Genomic DNA, 17,754 nt, shown 5'->3' with positions numbered 1-17,754 from the left:
GTGAAGAAACAATAATTCCCATCTGTTTCACAGAAAATAATATTTTCGTTTTTTGTTTTTATTGAAAGGTAACTTCTGGGAATTTGTCTGTATAAGGGCTATCAGGGACAGCAAATACAGCATATTCTGAAGGTTATAATCAGGAAAGCATTACCCAGAATCAAGCAGAATTCATTCAGCTAGTTTAAATGGTAGAAAGTGGATTATTCTTCTACAGTTATGATGCAGTACCAAATGTTTCTTGAACGCCACATGCTGGGGCTCCTACACTGAATGCAGCACCTGACCTTCTACATAATTGACGAAAAATATTGATGTAATGACACAAGTCTGATTGTGATTTATTAAAACCACTGGCAATCCCAGGCAAACTGCCAGCGTCGCAGCCTAGTGATCACATGGCATTAGGAAAGTCATCAATATCAAAGCAAAAATAAATAACATTAATGGACAAGTATTAGAGATTCAAAACCGAGTCTAGCAGAAGATTGGTTTTGTGTGCACGAGGGGCCACCTGTACAACATGCGGCATGAGACAAGTTCTTATTAAAACCCTAACGCTAAAAAACAGCCAAGTTTTTAAAAATTAAACAACATTTAATTTTGAACACATTTCAATCATATGAAGATAAAAATACATAAAACTGCAATGCACACAGACTGCAGACCACTTACAATGCACTAACCTCTGTTTGATTATTACATTCTTAAATATTTATTTTCCTCTCATTTTCTCAATTCAGTAGTAATCATAATACAGTCAAGGACTATTTGCAACTCATCACTCTCTCACTTGTAGCCCTTAGCAAACACACTGTTTACAGTGCCTTTCCACAAGTATGTGGACCTGAATTCACAAACTATCACTTCTGTGATGTTGCTAGTCGCTGGTCGCTGGATTAGAGAAAGAATGAGCAAGGGAAAACAGTGTTTAAGAAAGGAAAAGAAAAACATAACTTTTTTTTAAAAAGCCCACAAGGGTTCCTTCATTGTTGGTGTGTGAGACTCATGCAAGTCACCATGGCAATTGATAAAATTTTAGTGAATGGCTCTGCATATAATCATTTTTCCCTCATCACCGAAGTTCTTATCATCTCTTTCTCTGCTCCAGCCAAAAGGGCATTCTGGGCATTGGGACTCCTTCTCAGCTGTTAACAGTGCTATGTGACTAAGATGTATATTTACACATGGTTTGTTCCATTTATATTTGATGATCAACAATACCTTATACAGATGGGCCTGTAAAATAGCTTGGCTAGTTTATTACTTTACACATTTTAAATATACATATATGAAATATTTCCAAATTGGAAAGCAAAAAATTGTTTAAACAGAAGGCAGCTATAACCATAATTATATTTGGCGAGATTGCTACTATTATAAGAACATAAGAAATAGGAGCAGGAGTAGGCCAATCGGCCCTTCGAGCCTGCTCCGCCATTTAATAAGATCATGGCTGGTCTGATCCTAACCTCAAATCTAAATTCATGTCCAATTTCCTGCCCGCTCCCCGTAACCCCTAATTCCCTTTACTTCTAGGAAACTGTCTATTTCTGTTTATTTATACGTCACTGAATTTTCTAAAACCCTTACAAATCTTCTAAATTTGTTTCTTAAACAAAGCATTGTTCATACTCAATCGCCCAAAGTAACCTTTTTGTTAAAAGCTAACCTTTTTGTTAAAAGTAACCTTTTTGTTAAAAGTAAAAAAAGCAGTAGGTTTTGTATTAATGCAACACACCCTGAGCTAGGATTGTGGTTATTACTAGCTGTTACTGGACTAGTAATCCAGAGGCCTGGACTAATAATTCAGAAAATGTGAATTCAAATCTCACTGGCAGTTTGCAAATTTGAATTCGTAAAAATCCAACTGGTCCTTTAGGGAAGAAAACCTGCCATCCTTACCCGATCTGACTCCAGTCCCACACCAACACGGTTGATTCAACTGCCCACTGATCTTGTCTAACAAGCCACTCAGTTGTATCAAACCATTACAAAGAATACCATGTGGTGGTTCAAGGCGGCGGCAATTACGGATAGGCAATATATGCCGGCCTCGCCTGCCACGCCCAGATCCCGAGAATAAATAAAAATAGGAAGAAAGCCATAAATTGACTTCCAAGCAGAGTTTTAACTTGCATGCTAGGATAAGAGGAATGCGTCATACATGGGATCAGTAGCTAAGGCAGAGAGTTGCTGGTGGGGGCCAAACAGGATGCTTCTATCTTGAAGCTGAAATGCAAAAAATTCTGTTTCATAAACAATTACGTGTCAGAAAGGCAGTCTGACAGTTTAATTACATTGTGGAATAAGGGGTGGTGATGGAGGGGTAAATCTGGGTATTGTCACTATGATAACATCGAGGGCCAACATGCCGATGAGGAATAGGAGGGAGCCAAAGATAGACCCTTGGGCACACTGGAGGTGATGCCATTGCAAGAGAAGTGTTGAGAACGTTGGGACTAGTAGGAATGGAACCATGAGGGGGCATGATCACAGAGGCGGATATAGTTTAAGAGGATAGTATAATTGGCCCCATCAAAGGCTGCAGAAAAGTTGTCGAGGGATAATTTACATCAGAATGTCACTGGTGAGACTTTAACCAGGAACGTCTCAGTGCTGTGGACTGGATAGAAGTCAGATTGTAGGGATTTAAATGGAATGTGGGCAGGGAGATGGATGGCAACAACATACTCCAGAATTTGAGAGGAAAGGGAGGTTGGAGATGGGGCAGCCATTTAAGAGGACAGAAGTATCAAGATGAGGGTTTTTAAAAGCAGTGAGATGCTGGTGGCAGTTGGCCGAGGAGAGGGAACAGTTGAGGATGTTGGCAATGTAATGGCTGAGGATCGTAATCGAGTGGGGTTAAAACCTGAGTGAGGAGGTGATCAAGGAAGCAGTATATGGGCCTCATGGAAGAGATGAGTTTGGTGTAGGTTGGGATGGAGATATGGGAGAAGTTCAAGTGTGCTGAAGTCACACCTGGGGTAGGAGTTTAATTGGGAGTGATCACGGAGTGCAGAAGGGTTGAAGCAGCTGAACAGATAGCTGTAATTTTGGAGACAAAGAAATCAATGAGCTCCTTAGAGCAACGACTGAAATCTCCATCCATGCTTTTGTCACCTCCAAACTTGACGATTCAATATTCTCCTGGCCAGCCTCCCATCCTGTACCCTCCATAAATAATAGCTAATCCAAAACTGACCGTATCCTATCCTGCACCAAGTCCCACATCCATTACCCCTATTCTCACTAACCGACTACATTGGCTACCAGTCCAACACCTCAAATTTAAAATTCTCATCCTCATGTTCAAATCTCTTTATGGCCTCACCCCTCCCCATCTACGCAACCTCCACCAGCCCTACAAACCTTACCCCGAACTCTCCTTTCCTCTAATCCCAGCCACTTGTGCATCGCCCTTCCCTTCACCCCATCAGTGACATCGTACCATAAGCCACTAGGTCCCATTTTATGGAATTTCCTCCCAAACCCTTCTGACCCCCCCCCCCACTCTCCCTCCTTTAAGACCTTCCTTAAAACCCATCTCCGAGCAAGATTGTGTTCACTTCTCCCAATATTTCATTGTTTGTTTTGGCATCCATTTTTGGATTAAGCCTCTGAAGGAATTTGGGACGTTTATCTATGTTAGAGGCACTAGATAAATAATATGAGGATGATGGAGCTCCAGGTTTGCAGTGGAGAAAAGGAGTTTGGGATTTTGCCTGCACACCAGAATAATTTGGCTGTAGAGAGGGAAAGGTGGTCAAGCTATATCTGATAGTAGATGGCCAGGCTAATTATGCAGAGCGAGCACTCGAGCCCCTGTGACCCTCATATTTGAGGATGTGAAGGTGGTTGTTGTACCAGGGGAAGAGAAGACCATGAATTCTTGTGAGGATCAGCAGCCTGGAGTATGGAGCTGTTAAATAGGCAGAAGCAACAACATTGAGAAGGACCTGGGAGTAGGTTTTTCTAGGGAGTGCAGGTGACGGTAAGGGATTTGGAGGTGGACAAGGGAATGTGATTAATGAAGGAAATGAGGAAGTGGTTAGAAATAGCCTTGTCATTTATAGAAACCTGAAATGTGGCTGGGTTACATGTGATGGTGAGCTCAATATGGTGGCCATGAGTATGGGTAAAAAAGCTGATGTGCAGATGAAACTGAGTGATGACAAGAGGATGGGGAAATCAGAGGAGGGGAGGCAGGGGGAATTTGTATAGGTTGAAATTGCTGAGACGAGGGATAGTTCAGTGAGGAAAATAGACAGATTTCCATAAGAAAGTTACCAGGGGGCTTCAGAGGGCACTAGACAATGAGCACCTTTAAGGAGAGTTGGGTGGGTCGTGGTGTTTGAATGTGGAAAATCAGATGTGTAAGGGGATAGGTTATGGTGGGGATCTGGAGATAAGAGCAACACTACCACCCTGACATTTTGGGCCAGGAATATGGTGGTGCATGGGTGGGATGACCTCAATGAGGGGAAAAGAATCAGAATTGTTGATCTAGGTTTTTGTCAAGTCCAAGATATCAAAAGAATCTTGCAGGATGAGATCATGGATGGGGAAGAGACGTTAGAGAGGTTTTATTTCTGGGGAATGGGGTGCTCACTGGAAAAATAGGATGAAACAATTGCCATGCTACTTTGCAACAACCAATGTTGGTGCCATGGTGAGAAAAGTGGAAGATGCCTTGATCGAAGCAAAGGGAAGGCGTGAGCCAATCCAGAAACTTAAACAAAGTTACATGCACAAAGCTTGTGGAAAACAATATATAGTTAAAGGAAAATCTATCTGGAAGGTAACCGAGTGGCCTCAGCAATGGCCAAAGCAGAAAGTCTGCGGCCGGCTTGGTTAACAGGACTGAGCTTTGCCTGGCGGACTTGGCTAGGAAACAAAAGTGGAAAATCTGGGTCAACTTAAGTGCCAGAAGGAAGTGTGATCTGCATGATGGTTGTAGTTATCTGGGATAGGAGTTGTGGCAAGATGATCAGCACCCTGTCCTGTGACCAGAAGGTCAGGCCTGCTTGCTGGTCATGGTTTTGTGGCTGGTCAGTGGTACGGGGCCTTCTGGGTGCCAGTGTTCTGGGGCGTAAGGCATAGGGGCCTGGGTTGCTAGCGATTCAGGGTTGCATGGCTGCTTGTGGCCCAGCACTTTCTGGTGGTCAAAAGGGCTGCCCAAGGTCAGGATCCAGAGACTACTTTAAACAGAGGTGTCTCCAGTATGCCTTACCTTCGGTGACAAGTAAGGTCTGTCCAAGGCGTGCAGTGATCGGCAGTCAACTGTCTCTATCTCCATTGTGGAAGCCCAGTTAGACTGCACTGGTGTTTATTAGTGCCATACTACACTGAATGAAATCTAGATTGCAAACTCAAGAGACACACACTCTCTTTCTCTCCACAGCCCAACAGTACACACATTTTCCCTCAACAGATTAGAAAAGGAATTAGCACAGGCTTCTTTTTTTACTATGACTTCTGATAGTTCTTCATTAGGACATCAAAAGCCCCGAGCGAGTGCCCAGCTTTTTCGGCCTGTTCTCATAACTCACGTAGTGCTCCAAATACTCACCAATTTCCGCTGGTTCCCTCTGGCTAGATTCTCAATAAACATCAGGAGCCAAGCCGTCCAAGTTGCACCACAACCCCTGAATACGTACACTCTTACCAGCAAATCTGTATGATGGATGGAGCAGTTTCTGGGGTGCAAGGGATGCGTGTATTTTTTGCAGCCATGGATTCTCAGTCAGTTGACATTATGAGTTGCGCAAAGAACTGAGACTAGGAACACCAATGACCGATTTAGAAGTGGTGGGACATCTAAACTGTCCCAAGTTTGGCCCTGAGTCCAACCTAACTCAAGAGATAAGGGTCTGTCAGAGCCCCGGGACCACAACACTCTTCTAGTTGTGGGATTATCAGTCAGGAAGGCAGAGTCTGGGGGAGATGGGTTATATAAAAGATACTTATGTTTTTAGGAGAGATTTTTAATTCCTTTTTGAATATACAATTCTATAAAGCTGTGTTTACTACGGAAGAGTGAGACATAACAAAATGTGTCCAAGTACGGAATAAGAAATCATGGAACCAAAAATCCTATGGCTCAGTTGCTAAATCTTCAGCTTGCCTTAATGTAGCTATCTCAACTGGGCAGCATTAGGCGCATTATAATTGGCCTCAGTGCTCCTATGCTACATAAAGAGACAAATAGAGAGGAACTACTGAGCCCAATGCCAGGAAGCTGGATTAATAGCAGTGCAGTCAGTTGCTAGTTGCTCACTTTTTCAGTAAGCAGCCAGTGTTTTCATCCCCTATTTGTGCAGCTGACACAGTGCTCCAAATGTTTGTGTACTTTTGGACTTTTAACATCGCCCCTCAATACATTGCAAATTATCACTTCTGCTTATGCGCTGAAACATCATGCATGCACATAAGAGACGCCAGAAACGCTTGATTCAGAGTTTGCAGATATGTGCTTAAGATAGTTCTGTTGGATTTCATCATCTCTCGGTGTCATTGATAAGCAATGAATTTACGGGAAAAGGGAAAGTTTTTAGTGGCAATAAAGAAATAAGTCTTTGAAGTGCCAGAGCTGGCATGTACAACTGCATGAAATCATCAGTTACAATAAAGGTGAGGTAACTAAAATACATCACACCATCGAGAAGCACGATGCTAAAGACTACAGATTCTATACTGTCTGAGAAGAAAGTTACTTGTTCATGTCCTCAAACACCGAGTTATTTTGTTAAGAGATGTATGCACATGAATTCCACTGTGCTTTAGTTGTTCCTATAAAGATAGTTTTCTCTACTTTAATGCCAGCTTTACGCTGGCATTATTTACCTCAAGATTTTCTCAAAACCAAAAACAGGACACACTTAGAACACATGTTCTCTCATTAGTGCATTCAGAGACTTAGCTGTAATGCAGAGCAAAACCATAAGACCAAGATGAAATCAGAAATGAAAATTACATAAATACTCTACATTAAAAATGCAATTGTGTTTGACATGTAAGGCATATGCATCATTGTGAAAATGTCATCTACATGAGGCTACACCAATAGCAACAGTAACTGTGGCCAGCCAATCAGATGGAAGTGTTAAACACTGATGAAAGTATTTTCCCACTATGAGGAAACATCAGCAGAGTATCTCTTCTGAAGTAATTTTTTAATGACTGCCAATCCTGGCGAGTAAAGTGTCATTTTGACTTGTCATTTTAGGAATTGTCCATAAAGATAATGCGAGTCAGTATATAACATTCGGCTATGGTACCTGCTAAAGTGTAGGCCTTCTGGGTTACATGCACTAAGTATTACCTTCTGCTCCTGCCAATATTTGGAGTCAATTTTAACTCAAGGCTTTTATTTTTTAATCTCATTTAAAAATATATATGGAACCATTCGAGAATAGAATTATTTTTAGCTTCATTTGCTGAATCACAGTACACTTCGAATTGTCGGAAAATGCAGCAAACATGTCAAAAAATGTGCGGGTTGGTGGGGTGGGGTGGAGGAGGAGATTGCCCCAGACCACCTTAGGAAATAATTTTTTCACCATTAGTGCTCACTTCCCCCTTCAAGGATTTGTAAACCCACCATTGAAAAAAATGACACTTTTGTATGCTTCAGTTTTTTTCCCCTCTATTATACAACTGATGGAATATCAGGTAAAGCTTCATCTTAAGTTCTGACAAGTTCATATCCCAATGCACTCCCACTCTAAATACTTATTTTCATATGCCATATATGAGGGGCCACTGGGTATGTGCTTTCACAGAAAAATAAACCAAATTGTAGAATGCAATTCTAAAACAATAAAAATCCTGAAATCCCAAGTAATAAAAATGAATTTAACTTATTCTGTCGTCTCACAACAATGGCCTTGGTCATAGGGCTTTATTCAGAGCTGTTTTACAGTTGTATGATTTTTAAGTTGTCAGCTTTTTTGTGGCTGTGTCAGCTGTTTTGAAATTGTAGTCAGCTTTTCTGAGTTTTATAGGTTGGCATGTATGAGACTATTGAACTTACTTGTAAAATATTATACAGACAATGCTCTGTTGTATTTTAATGACCTACTGTTCTCACTTGGCAAATTCACAGAGTTGGTTAATACTTTTGGATTGTGCTTAGAAAAAAATCAAACACGGTGACTATAGTTACCTACAGGGTTTACTAAAACTGCACACCTCAAATAGACAGATAAGGAAACTAATGGTCTAAGTTATTAAAATCACAACCTTCATGTCCGTATTCCAAGACCAACTAACTCTCATTAATTAGAACAATACAAAAGATGATCTGTCCAGAAGGACATCACTCTCCAACTCCCTAATGAACAGAAATGACATTGTTTTTTCCATTACCTGCTCTATTTATTACAAATGATGTCTGTGTCACTCACTTTTAATTGATACTGATCAGGACTACCATTAAATTTATCTGAAACACTTTTAAACTAAATACCAATAACATCCCACAAACCAGGTGCCATATATCCAAAATTTTACATTTTACTTTTGGAAAGTGGCTCACATTAGAACAACCTGTCACCTCTACTACTTTTGGAAATTATATTTATTGACCAGCAATCTATATTTCCCACAATCAAAGATAGCCTATTCATTATGAATATACTTTCAATATGGACTCTATTAATACATTATTTTCATCTCATCGCCTATTAATTTCAGTACAGAGAAATTTCTATTCTTCCTACGAGAACTAGTATTTATATAGTTACTATAACGTAAAAATACATCTCAAGGCACTTCATAAGGCATCAGAAGACAAAAATGGGCACCGAGCCAAAGGATATATTAGGAGTGGTGACCAAAAGTGTGGTCAAAGAGGGGTTATAAGGACAGTCTTAAAGGATGAGAGGGAGGTCTGGTACATGCAAATTTGCTCTGGCACACAGCTGAAATCCTGACTCCCACCCAAAAAGCAGTCAGGATTTCAGCAATGTATTCAAGCAAGCTTTATGGAAAATTGCACACTTGTTTGAAAAATCGAATCCTGAATATAAAAGCAAACTTATGATAAAATCTGATCTGTTTTTTAATGTTTACTCGTTATTGACTTTGCAGAGCAAATGGCACAATGCCAGGGAGCAGAGTAATATAGGAAGGATCCCCATGCTGAAACCACCCCTCCCCATCCCAACATGGAAACAGCCATGCAGCTTTGTGCACTACTGTAGCTGTGACAGAGGTCGAGGTGGGCGGCACAGTGAGGCGAGAACCCTATCCTGTTATCTCTCAATGTTCCACAATACGGATCCAACCTTCCCTCCATTCCATGGAGACTGCATCACAAAGACACCCTCAACTATTCTAACCTTATACATTTTCTTTCCACAGGTCCAACCCGGCACCCAGGAGCTTGAGGATGAAGTTGGTGTTGGCGGTGGAGGACGAGGAGGAGGATGGAGGACAATGTGACGTGTGAAGCAGAAATCCACCTCAGTTCCATGACTCCCAAGTCCAGCATCTGGGGTCCGTGACTTCCCATCTTTCCTGTTCCGAGGAAACTATTCAGTGGAGCAGGAAAGCAGCTGGCCGAAAGGCTCGTATAGTCGCCAGGGAAATGCGTGGTGTCTTAAAGGAATAGGGTGACTGTCCATTTACTGAATCCACCTCCTCGTACTCCTCCCTACTCCAGGGGGCTGCTGAAAAATGCTATTGCTCTTGCAATTACTGTGTAAAGTTTGATATTGCACTATTCTATTTACAGTCATTGATGCAGGTCTGTTTACCTTGGAACTTTTATTTAATGAAGCTTAATGTAAATTTAAAAAGTACAACAGAAAATATTTTTAACCTAACAGGAGTTATAAATAGTTTAACCTCAACTCAGCATAGAATCTTTTCAATCCAATGAGAATCATTAGCAGTTCTATAACCAGTTCTAAAAGGGAACGTTTCCAATATAGCAACAGACTTTGATTCAGCAATTTTTTTTCTCTGACATTTATGCAAGCCTGCTTGTCTTGGGCCATCTGTGTAAAAAGGTTGTTTAAATATCCTGGTATAAACATTTTGAGCATCTTGCCAGTTTTTAGAAAACTGTTGCTGTCATGTTAATCGTTGCAATAAAGTTGTATTTCCACCTTAATTCTACAGTCTGTGACTCTTATAGATTACAGTCCAACTGCGGACAGCCCAAATTTAAAGTTCAGACTTCGTGGAGGCAATCAATCTTTGAGCACCTCTACCAGGAGCTGCCCTCTGACAGCTTTGGCCACTCGAAGCACCGACTCATCCAAGCACGCATGACCCCTTGACTCGAGCACCCGCAGCTTGGAATCTTCTGGTTCTACAGGCTGCTCCCCGAACTCATCTAGGCTCAGCCCTTCCATCAATGCAAAGTTGTGCACAGCACAGCAGACCACAATTATCTTTGCCACCCTTTCCAGCACGTACGACAGCACACCTTCTGACCTATCCAGGCACTTGAAGTGGCCCTTTAGAACCCCTGATGGCTGCTTGGGGGTGGTTGTAACGTTCTTCTGCTCCATTCTGCATCACTTGGAGTGGTATCATCAATCATGGCATCAAGGGGTTGGCCTTATCCCCAAGATCCAACTGTCGGCTTGCCTCTCCTGTCCAAATAAGCGGGCGATAGCGGGCGGAGGGTGAACACATCGTGGCAGCTCTCCACATGCTGGGCGTTCATGTGCAGTATCTGCTGCTGGGCATCATTCTGCGAATGGAAGTCCTTGCTATTGATATAAGTCACACGGTTCTTAGTCGAAGTTTTCAGTGCCACATGGGCCCCATTGAATGCCCCTGCACCCTGGGGAAGCCAGCGAGCCTACAGAACTGAATGGCCCCATCTCTTTGTTCTGCCAGAGATATGCCATACATGCTTTGCAGAAGAGTAGTCTGTCACCTGGCGAATGCAGAACCAAACAGCTCCCTAGCTTATACTGCATAGGCCTCGCGTCGATGATGGGTAGGAACGAGCAATAAAAAGTCAGCACCTTCATCTCAACAGTTAACTCCCCTGCAGGGATGTAGACCGCAGCTTGAGGTCATCATGGAGAATCGCACAAAGATAACTGATGGCTTCCCTGGTGAACTGCAGTCTCTGCACATACAACTCCTATAACATGTCCTCGAACATACGCTGCCTGTAAACTCTGAGGGTGGTTGGGGCGGTAACATTGAGTGGGGTGGTGTCTCTGTGCCTAGTGCCTCACTCTCAGGACCTTCTGCCTCTGCTGCTCCTCTTCAATGATTATGGTGAAGAGTGATCCCCGATGGAAAGGTCACCGATTAAAGTGATTGTTCCTTCCGGAAATTGTGTGGTGGGTGGGGGTCCTAAAAATCTCAGCTTCAGAGATTTATAACACTATGATGAACTTTAGAATGAAAGAAGCCAAAAATTAAATCACAGAGAAAATTGCTGTGAGACCACAGAAATGAAGTTTCTTTCAAAGCTGGAATTGCTGAATTACGCCGAGATCAGGTGATACGCGTCCTGCTACTATAAAGGAATGTTTATGTTTTTCTGAATGGTTAGTATCCAATTTTTCAAAAGTCAATTTATTAACAATAACTGCATCTTTTCTAATCAGCTGGAATGAATAGCAACTATTTGAGAACTATTATATAATTTAATAAAACAATATTGTGGGATCTTGACAGCTGCTCAGGATTTTTTAAAAACCTTTTTTTGCTCACTGTACAACAATATTTTTTTGTTCTTAAACACAGTCTTTCCTTACATCAATTTTAATCAAATACATTTGTGACTTATTGCTCAAGCCTTCATTGTTTATTTCCTTCCAAAAAAATGTCAGAATTAAATGTAATTTAACCAAAAGCTATCAAATAAATTCAAACACAATGTGTGTCAATAAGTGCTTTGAACTTTTGGGTTCAATTAATTTAAATTTAAGGTCAAAAAGCAGTTTTCAGGTACATTAGATCGGGCATCCACCAAAAAGCTCAACCCTCTGACTTTGACACATGATCTGTATGAAGATACAAGCCACAGTCAATCACAGTGGATACTTAGACAAGTAATAAATCTGCGCAAATGGCATGTTTACATTGCGTAACACTTTCCTCTAAAAGCATTTAATATAAATACAGTTTAACATTTTCTTTGCATACAGGTAGCTGATCAGAGTCATTAGAACAGATCAAATAGTGCTAGCACTATTTGATCAAGTGTTTAAGCATTTGTCCTTCCCTCACAGTCTCAGTAAGGTTGCATCTTGTGCATTCTATGTAACCTTGAGGCAATATTTTAGTACGTTGAATGGAATAGCAGCATCAAGAGTGTTGCGGTAGACCAAATACATTTATAATCTCCATGTTTAAGGTTTTTGAATGATGGCTTCCAACTTCTAATATTATGTTATGTTATGTTAAAGTACTCACTAAAGCCTATGCTCATACAAATGCTCTGAGGGATCCCATTCTGAGCCAAACTAAAAGTATAAAACCAGTTGATTTACCTTGGTGAAGAGCTTCCCCAAGCACCATGCTTGTCTGTCAAAATGTTGATAATCTTCTGTATCAGCTGAGTGGATGTCACATGATCTCGGTACTTTGCTGCTCTTATCAGGTGATCGCACATCTTTTCTTCTTCACGTCTTTCTGATGAATACTGGGCAGACAGAGACTATCAAGAAAAAAAGGAATAATATTACATTTTTATTTATAGCCTTACCACGCTTACAATCAGACACTTCAAGTCAAAAGGGCTGTAGGGAATGGGATCACATTGTTACTATCTGTTTTCTTGAAAGTCTGTATCATCTTTCACACATTTACTACAACACTAGCATAACTCATATTAGTTGATGGTAATCAGAAGAATTCTTATCAATATTTTTTTGATAAAGTGCACATCTCCATCCTGTGGGACATGTCCAGTGCTGGTCTGTGTCAAGACAACCAGCAGGCCACCATCAGCTGTTAGTCCATAGATGATCTTATGGAGGGGAAAATAATCCTTACCTATCCCTCCCAAGGAATAACAAATTAATTTTTTTATGACTTGGTAAGTTATTAATCATTTACTGTTAGAAGTTAACGTGTTTTAAGATCACATGAAAATCTAAATTTAACTTCATGATTACAATTAAATTATTCACTTTTATGAAAAGGTTCCATAACGATTTACAAATACTAAGACAAAAATACACCCATTTAATGCATCCAGAATTAAACCATAAATTTGAAGAATCACTGTCCCCTCATAGAAAGTGACTTTTTTGGGGGGTGGGAGGTAAGAGATTGACACTCCATGTGGTTGGCACAATCAGATGATCAATACATAATGAAACAAGCACAGGTGATTGCATTTTGTAAGCTTGTTTCCTAGACAGGTTTTTTTTTACATTGAGTTTGATGTTAAACTTTGAGTACTTGGAATAAAGTTGTTAATACAAGAAACACTAACAAAGAATCCTTCTTTTGCATATTTTACAAAGGGATTTGTAACTTTGTACCAATAATCACAATCCACATAAATGTGCATCCTTTAAGATTTTAGGCACCAAAAAAAACAATGTTGCAGTTCAAAGAAATGCTGCATGGTTTCTTACATTTTTCTCAGATGTTTAAGATTTTACTTATGTATTTTATATTATATATACATTTTTACATTAAATATGCATTTTGACATACACCACGCGTTAGAAAATGTGTTTATAATTTGAATCTCTTGCAATGCATTCACTCAGAGGAAATTCTGTAAATCATTCTTGCTAGTGTGTAATTGAAAGGAGGACCAAAACTGCAGATTATATGTTGTATAAAGATATGGTGGTACCAATTTCACATTACAGCATCAGTTTTACAAGTTTGAGAGATCTGGGAACTAAATTAATTTAATTACATTTTACCTTTTCTAAAGAACATACATGTTTCAAGAGCTGATCCATGTTTTTCAAGTACATGTGCAGGCAGAAGTATATTCAGGAAATATGGCAGGTGGGGGAAGGAAAGAGAAAACAAGCAGATGGAATAAAGTGTACAGTAAATGTCTTATAAAGTGCCCTATAACTTACAGTTGGAACCTCCTCCACAATTTAACCATTAACTTTTCAAGTCTGACATATAATCCATAGATATAAATCATGTTAGCAGGTTACTCTTTCCCTTTTATCAATCTCTGTCTCTTTAAAGAACATTAAAGAGAAGTTTGACCTAAAACAAGTGATAAAAAGGAAATCAAACAGCACTTTGTAAACGACAGGATGGACTTGCATTGTGTTAAATGGTAAATCTAATGAGGAATCATGTAACTGTACTAGCAAAGCATTACAAATATGATGCTGTTCTATGTTAGTCGTCTCATTTTAGACCCCGTTGACAGCTTCTACTGAACCTTGATCTTATGAATCAGTCCTGACAAACAGCTTTGAAGTGTGCCAGCTACATCCTTTAATTTGGTTCTAATTTTCTCAAGTTTCTGGCATAAATGGTCCCAAAGGGTGTCATTTGAGAGAGAAAACTCACACACAATGGGCAGTCTTGCCACTGATGCAAATTCACATCAAATAAGCTGAATCAAAGTAAAAAGCCATTCTATCCTCCAGTTTAAAAGATCTTCGGACTTGACTTCCCCTCGTCAAGTTTAAAGTTAGATCTATTTAACAAAAAAGAAATGCCAAGAGGGAATTCTTAAAACATCCAGAATAAGACATAGAAAAATGAAAGCTTAAGAATACAATAGTGAACAAAAGTCACCCAATGACAAAATCTGACAGCCATGTTCAATTCTGAAGTGATGCCTCTGTCATCCCTTGCTTCAAAGTATTGATTTGCCTCAGCATGGAAAGAAGTCTAATCCGATGAAACAGATATAGCAGTAAACCCATGACAATAGCCATCAAGGTTCACGTAGGCAGAATACTCATCAAAAAAACATTTCTGTTTTCCTGGTTTTAATGGACTGACTGTAATGTGAAAATGGGAGACTTTAAAAAAAAAGTTCACATAAAATCTGAATTTAGAAATTTATCTCATCTATAGATAAACTAATTTAAAACCTGAAACTGCAATGACCTTAATATTGTACTCAAGGGGAAAATAAAATGAGCAATAAAGGAATTAAACAATTGAATTTCACCCATGAGATACACTAAAGAAAATAAACTTATAACACTGGAATAAAGTAAATGTACCCATAAACTGGAATGATAAAACATCTTCTCTATGCTCCACTCTTTACCTACACCCCTTAAGGTTCCTATTTCAACCATCCTTTGTTTCCTACTTCAGGCAAGATGGATGGGGCAGCTTGAGCTGTAGAAGAAGAATCACCCTGGATCACACACTGGTGTCATCAATGCAACTCCATAATCAGTTTGATAGAAGGTCTGTTTCTACAGAGTACAAACGTTTCTCCCTGCAGAAATATTCTGCAAATTATTGACCTGAATAAACTTTCCAACAGGGACAGCAAAATTCAATGCAAATTTTCCTCGCATTTGACCTCTGGACCGATGGGTGGAAGTTCATCATTCTCCTACTACAATTACTAAACAGCAATTTAGTTTTGTTCTCCACCCACTGGTCACAAACAAATACAAGCTAGATTTTGAAACCAGAAATATTTCAAACACTAAAAATACAAGCTGAAACATGTACCTCAACAGCCTAAGCATCTTCCCCATACCTTGAGTGCCATTTACATTCACCTGTAAGACTGTCATGCAAAGAAATGTGTATTTAATGTAAAACACTTCATTTCCAGATTTATCCAAATGTAAGATATTCCTAAGAGACATATTCAACACAAAAAATATTCAACCAGCAGTCTGACCTGATGAATTATGACAGTGCCTTTAAAAAAAAACTTGACATGAATATTTTAAATGCAGTTTTATGTGAGTTACAATCAAATCACATAACAGAATCAGAGCCAGTGTCTCCTAGAATTCATTTAATATGGCTTCAATATTCTAACTTAATCATTTGAGTGTCAGCTTGGCTCGGTTAGAAGCATTCTCGCCTCCAAGTCAGAAGTTTGTAGGGTCAAGCACCAAGCTAGGCTGACACACAAGTGCAATGAGGGAAGGTATCATCATTCAGAAGAGACACTAAACAGGGGCACGATAGTCCTGATAGTTCTAGTGCCTCTGCATCGTCAGACTGCCTGTTCGGCATACAGTCTTCGTTGAGTTGCAATATCGTCCAATCAAACGCTGGGAAACTGAAGGCATAATCTTTGGCCCCTGCCACAAACTTAGCACCCTTGCCACCAATTCCATCCCCCTCCCCAGTCACGACCACTATCACAGGTTGAAGCTGACTGCACGCAACCTCGGCATTCTATTTGACCACAAACTGAGCTTTCAACTGCTTATCCTCTCCGTTACAAAGACCGCCTACGTCAGTCTCATTAACACTGTCCACCTCCGCTCCTACCCGAGCCCATCTGCTGTCAAAACCCTCATCCATGTCACCACCAGACTCGACTATTCCAATGTTCTCCTGGCTAACTTCCCATCCTCCACCCTCCATCAGCTCATCTAAAATTCTGCTGCCCATATTCTATTCCGCACCGAATCGCACTCACCCATCACCTCCACCCTTGGTGACCTACATTACCTCGCTGTCCCACAACGTCTCTAATTTAAAATTCTCATCCCTATGTTTAAATCCCTTCATGGGCTCACCACTCTGTATCTCTAACACTCTCTAGCCGCACACTTCTCCCGCAGAAATCTTTCCACGACTCTATCCTCCTTTAGGAACCTCCTTAAAAACCACCTCTTCGACAAAGGTTTTGCTCACCCCACCTTGTATTTCCTTCTTTGGTTTTGTCTGCACACCTGTGAAGTGCCTTGGGGCATCTTTGCATGTTAAAGGTGCTATTTGAACACAACTTCTCATTAATCAGACGGATATTAAAGATTCCATGGCACTAGGAGAAAAAAAGACTTGCATTTATATAGCACCTTTTACAACTTCAGGACATCCCAAAGCGCTTTACCCAATGAAGTACCTTTGAAGTGTAGTCAATTCTCACAATTATATTGGTAAACAATCCTCACTTAACCAAAACCACAAAGAAAGGTCATCTCATTGTTATTTGCAGAATCTTGTGTGCAAAATATCTACCCTGTTTGCTGAACATAACAGGTGCTGAATGTAAAACTAGTTTGATGTATTGTGAAGAGCTCATATTTTTCTGAGGTGTCATAATGCTCTATAAACACAAGGCTTTCTTTTCACTGGTCAAAAGTTTATAAAATCTGCAACCAGCTCTTCTTTCCATCCTCATTCTCCATTTTTAACAATGATGATCCATAATTTCCTGAAAACTTGCACCATAGTAATAGTGCATCCACGGCACACACCAATACATGGTGCAAATAACTTACACCATGCCATAATCTCCTGGGACTTTTGCACCACTCCGCCTTTTCCCCCATTGAATAATTTGAACAGTTAAATAGCTCCGCCCCCATGATAATCAGTGCCCATCGCCAATTTGCTGGATTATCACCAGTTTGGCTGCCAGGCCACCAACCCCATTATTTTGAAGTCTAAGTGAAGCAGCGTGATTTATTGCTCATAAATTGTTTTCTTCAAAAATTTCTTGCACGATTATAGCAAACCATTGCATTAGCGTGCACATAAAGCAGTCTGTGGCTAGGCAACAGGATCAGCAAATCATGGAATCTCCATACTCAAATTCATAACACTAACAACGGTGGAAGCAGGCCAGCCGATTCCACCGAGAAGAGATCAGCTGGTGGGAGTAACACTTTGGGTTAG

At 40.3% G+C, this 17,754-nt stretch overlaps 1 protein-coding gene across 4 annotated transcripts in view; it reads right to left on the bottom strand.

Moving 5' to 3' along the window:
* The window catches only part of lrba (LPS-responsive vesicle trafficking, beach and anchor containing), a 753,934-nt gene that overhangs the window by 378,223 nt on the left and 357,957 nt on the right, over window positions 1–17,754 (bottom strand). The window contains exons 1-2 of one of the 4 annotated variants that reach the window (XM_067992164.1): window positions 15,245–15,346; window positions 12,474–12,640 (exon numbers count right to left, since the gene is read on the bottom strand). In XM_067992164.1, coding sequence (XP_067848265.1) covers window positions 12,474–12,595 — 122 coding nt within the window. In that variant the 5' untranslated portion in view covers window positions 12,596–12,640; window positions 15,245–15,346. The other 3 variants (XM_067992158.1, XM_067992172.1, XM_067992149.1) reach the window with 3 other exon arrangements.

Source organism: Heptranchias perlo, chromosome 1 (assembly GCF_035084215.1).
Source record: "Heptranchias perlo isolate sHepPer1 chromosome 1, sHepPer1.hap1, whole genome shotgun sequence".
Lineage (NCBI taxonomy): Eukaryota > Metazoa > Chordata > Chondrichthyes > Hexanchiformes > Hexanchidae > Heptranchias > Heptranchias perlo.
This window is presented reverse-complemented; position numbering and strand designations above follow the sequence as displayed.